Here is a 4490-nt window from a genome sequence, read left to right as displayed (position 1 = left end):
GGGGAAGGGGCCGCGGGGCGGCGGGAGGGCCGGGACGGGGGCCGCGGACCCCCGGCTGGGCCCTGGGAAGAACTTCCCAGCCCGGTGGCGCACGAAGACACAGCGCCCAGCCTGCCCGCGCTCCTTCCGCTCCTGCCGAACCCGAGGGAGGCCGATTCTCTGACCCAGAGACCCCTCTGCCACCTGCGTGTCCCCCAGAAGCGGGCCTGTATGAATCGGAGGGCGTGAAATAGCCTGGTCACGAGGGTTGAAACACAACAGAACAAGAATTCAGAAAGTGAAGGCGTTGGAATTTGACATCCGTCTCTTGAGTCTTGTTTTTAATATCTTTGACGCCCTCCTATATTTTTAGGCAATTCTGTATTTTTAATTGTTTTCTTGTGCATACCATTAAGAGGCTGGGGGAGAGATGAAAAGAGCAAAGAACAATGGAAGAGCAAGAAGAGCTGGCTGAGAGGCTGCACTCTTTAAACAATGCACCTTCTTTAGTTGCTACAGTAACTTGGTCACAAGCACTTGTTGAAAATTGGAGTTGATGTGCTTTTGAAACTGGTTTTCCCCCAGATATCTGTATGTCACATTACTTTTAGAACCATTTCCTACAACTGTTTGAAAGGAGAGACGGAGGGATGAATGGATGACTGAATGTAAGAACATGTTAGAATTCTCAGAGTAGCCTTATAACACCCTTTACATTATTGCATAATTTTAGATGGAATAGTAAGTTAGTTCCAAAAGCCGATACATCCTCTTTGTGAATGATTTCTTGACTGAGTTACTGAGTTAAGATACAAGACAAGGTTAATTTTAAATTAAAAGAATTTAAGCATGGAAAGTGACCATGATTACATTTGGTTAACAGCTGTGTCTCTTTTTTTTCTTTTTCTTGAAAGCTCAAAACAATGTTAAACTGTTAAATAAATACTAATTAGAATGAAATAGTGGACATATGTTGGCAATTGCTAGTGTCATATCCCATTTCAATGTGCCTTTTCTGTAAGTGGCACAGGATCTCTCATAAGCCGGCTGGTTTGTTCCCAGCTGCCTATGCATGCTTGGCTGGTTTATATTGTGTTACTGTATTTTCTTTAGAAATCTTAATGAAGTAGCTCACTGTGGAAGAATCTGGACCCCTAGATAAAAATGGCTTTCCATGTGGAAGGACTGATTGCTATCATCGTGTTCTACCTTCTAATATTGCTGGTTGGAATATGGGCTGCCTGGAGAACCAAAAACAGTGGCAACACAGAAGAACGCAGTGAGGCCATCATAGTTGGGGGCAGAGACATTGGTCTGCTGGTGGGTGGATTTACCATGACAGGTAGGTTCTGATGCCTCCGCTTTATGCTGCCCACCCCTTCTTGGCTTCTCAGAGTGACAAAGAAACAGCCTTTGTCCTTTGGGGATTCTTTATGTTTATTAATTACATATTCAAAAAATAATTTTACGTTCCTTGAAACAAAAATAAATGAGTGTCAACTTCATAGTACTTCAACAAAATGATTTTATAATAAATGCTGGACAGAATATCAATGAAATGAATCTGGGCAATCTAGACAGTTCAGTGGGTAGGAACAGAATAGAAACAAAGGAGAAAAGTGTCCTTAGTCTTACAAGCTATGTGATAAAATCAGTGTATCATTGTGTTCATTAATACAGGCACCAAGTTGTGACTTTGTGTTGTCTTAAATGATGAATGTCAATGAACATTAACTGGTGATGGTTTTCAACTGAAGGAATCAATTAGGGGCAACACAATTCCAAATTGATAGATGCCTTGTTTTGAAACCTAATCCTCCCATTTAATAAACTAATTTCCTCAGAGGAAGACAATCACACGCTAGGATTCACAGCACTGGGGGGAAAAATGATTTCCAGAAGTCTTAATATAAAAGGGGGAAAGCTAGGGTGTGTCCTAACAGGAAAACCTTAGCCAACATCTGCAGCCCTTTCCTACTCAAACTCCCTCGGGCTCAGAGAGGCTGTTATAGTTCCTCCTGTGCCCAAAGGTGGTTCTGTTTAAGTGGTAACTTGTTTCTCTATGTTCTTCTTGGTTGTTGAAAATACTTCTGAAAAACAACAATTTAAAATTATATCTTTAATATTATTTGATATATAGCCACTGGCAATACGCATTTCATTTCTGATTCTTATTAGGTTTTTAAACAATAGCAACATGATCCAGACTAACCACAACTCTGAGGGCCCATTGGAAAATATCCCATGAGAAATTATATCCAAATGATATCCAGTTTCAGTCCTGATGTGCTATTTAAACATAATTCATCTGTATATGAAATAGTTTAACAGAATAGTCTGTGAAGACTGCAGCCCTGCTGGTCATCTGAAACTGACAAGTTCTAGAATAATTTATGGACTATAAATTTTATTTTTCAGACATGCACATTTTATGTTCCTTTCACTCTTCATCAACTGTATATGGTTTCATATGATCATTATGAGGCTCTTTATATTTGAGCACTGTGAAAGGGCTCTGGGATTAAGTAAGGACTGGAATCAGCACCAAGTCCTGGTCTTCTGGTAACCACGCCCTGGAGCCCCTCCGCAGTGCACCACATGCAGTCCTCCAGCTGGCTTTGCTTCCTTTCTTTATAAAGGCACAATATTAGTAAAGAAGTCCTTTTTACCCTCTGTGTCTCAATTTTTCTATGTACACACATATATAGAACAAATTGTATTGTGCAAAATATTTTCTGTAATATCTAATATATACAGATAAGTAGGAAAACATAAAGATTAAGAATCACCCATAGCCCTACCACTTGTTTACTGAAATATTGATATCGATTTTCAGATGTTGTTTCTCTTATTATCCACCTACTGTTATATACCGTGCACAACTTTACATCTTAATTTTCATTTTTCATTATAAGCACGAACACCTCTTATTTACCCTAAAACTCCAGATGTGATACTGGGAGATGAGGTGAATCAAAACATTGTGATTATATTCCCTTCAAGTTTTTCCTATACTAAGAAAATGAAAAGAAAAGCAAAATAAAACAATAAAAGCTGATCTCACTCTAAAAATGTTGAAAAGAATGAGCTGATGTACATCAAAGTATTTGTTCATTGAAAATTATTATGGTGTTCTATGACTCTAGTTTAATATTAGATCTATTGTGTTCATAAAGATTATATTTAAGAATTTGTTCTTTTATGATCTAGAATGATTATTTCAACCTAATAGTTTTTTAAAGTGTATAGAAAAAATTGAATCATGATTACTTCATATGAAGTGTCATAGTCTAGTCTAGCTCAAGTTTTAATTTTTTTCAGTCTTTCAGAACTGAAAAGAACCTTGGTCAATATCATAATTCATTTATGAACCATATTATCTAAACCTTGTCAGATTCATTGATCATATATATTTGATAAAGAATAAAGATTAAAAAATAAAAACATACAGTTTAAAGGAATTCTTGTTTTCACTGATGAATCTGACATGAAATATACAAACATGCAGAGCAAATCCTGGCATAGAAGGGACTAGGTTGATAAAAATGGAGGGACTTAATCAGGATAAGTAACCAACTCTTCACTTTATATTATAATATTTACAATCATTCAGATACCAATTTTGTTTCTGGACAGGGAGAGGACATCTACATAATGAAAAATGATCACTTATAAGCTTTGTGCTCATAAGACCATTTCCTTTATGCAATGAAACACTGCTAGTGTGTTGTTAGGAGTTTCAGTTACCTAGGAGAATCAAGTCTGATTCTATACCTATGAAAATCATTTCTTCAAATCCTAGTTAGACACCCAGTGGAGGGAAGAAACACTGTTTAAATTTACTGGAGAACCTAAAATGAGAAAAAAAGAATAATAGCATTTGTTATTTATTCACAACCATGTAAAAGCTAGCAAGCAGATGAGAGTGGCTACTATATGCATATTTGTTCAATTTAGGATTTTGTATGTCCATTTAAATGTGCTTAGGATTCCTTTACTGGGAGGTCTTTTCATGTTAACTTTTAAAAAAATAATACTAACCCTAAAACATTCCCTTCTTTGCTTAGTATCTGGATTAAAAGCCAGATAAATTTTGGCATGCACACAATGGACACACCTGTCTTTCATAGTTTCATATACATATTACTTTACTTACATTCTAATTGTGAGATTTCAGAGAACTTTTCAGAGTCAAAATTTGATTCCCAATTGAATGATATAGCCTATAATTCAGACTCATATCTGATATGCCAGCACATGTTCCACATAATTTTACACACTTTCTGCAAGGGATTCTTTTAAATATTTTGGCAATATTCTGGTTTTTTTTTTCAGGTTCTATGGACCCTGCCTGTGTTTTATTTTTTTCCCTAATATTTGATTGTCAAATTGTTTTCCATACAACACCCAGTGCTCTTCCCCATAAGTGCCATCCACCACCACCACCACCTCTCTTCCCCCCTCCCTTTTCCCCTTCAACTCTCAGTTCATTTTCAGCATTCAATAGTCTC

The 4490-nt window shown here is 37.0% G+C and overlaps 1 protein-coding gene across 1 annotated transcript in view; it reads left to right on the top strand.

Annotated features, from left to right (window-relative positions):
• Positions 1-1143: 1143 nt before the first annotated feature.
• Positions 1144-4490, top strand: part of SLC5A7 (solute carrier family 5 member 7) — a 23037-nt gene continuing 19690 nt past the window's right edge. Inside the window, exon 1 of the mRNA XM_029936198.1 lies at positions 1144-1321. Coding sequence (XP_029792058.1) covers positions 1144-1321 — 178 coding nt within the window. The remainder of the gene's footprint in view (positions 1322-4490) is intronic.

The sequence above is a fragment of the Suricata suricatta genome, chromosome 4 (assembly GCF_006229205.1).
Source record: "Suricata suricatta isolate VVHF042 chromosome 4, meerkat_22Aug2017_6uvM2_HiC, whole genome shotgun sequence".
Taxonomy (NCBI): Eukaryota; Metazoa; Chordata; class Mammalia; order Carnivora; family Herpestidae; genus Suricata; species Suricata suricatta.
This window is presented reverse-complemented; position numbering and strand designations above follow the sequence as displayed.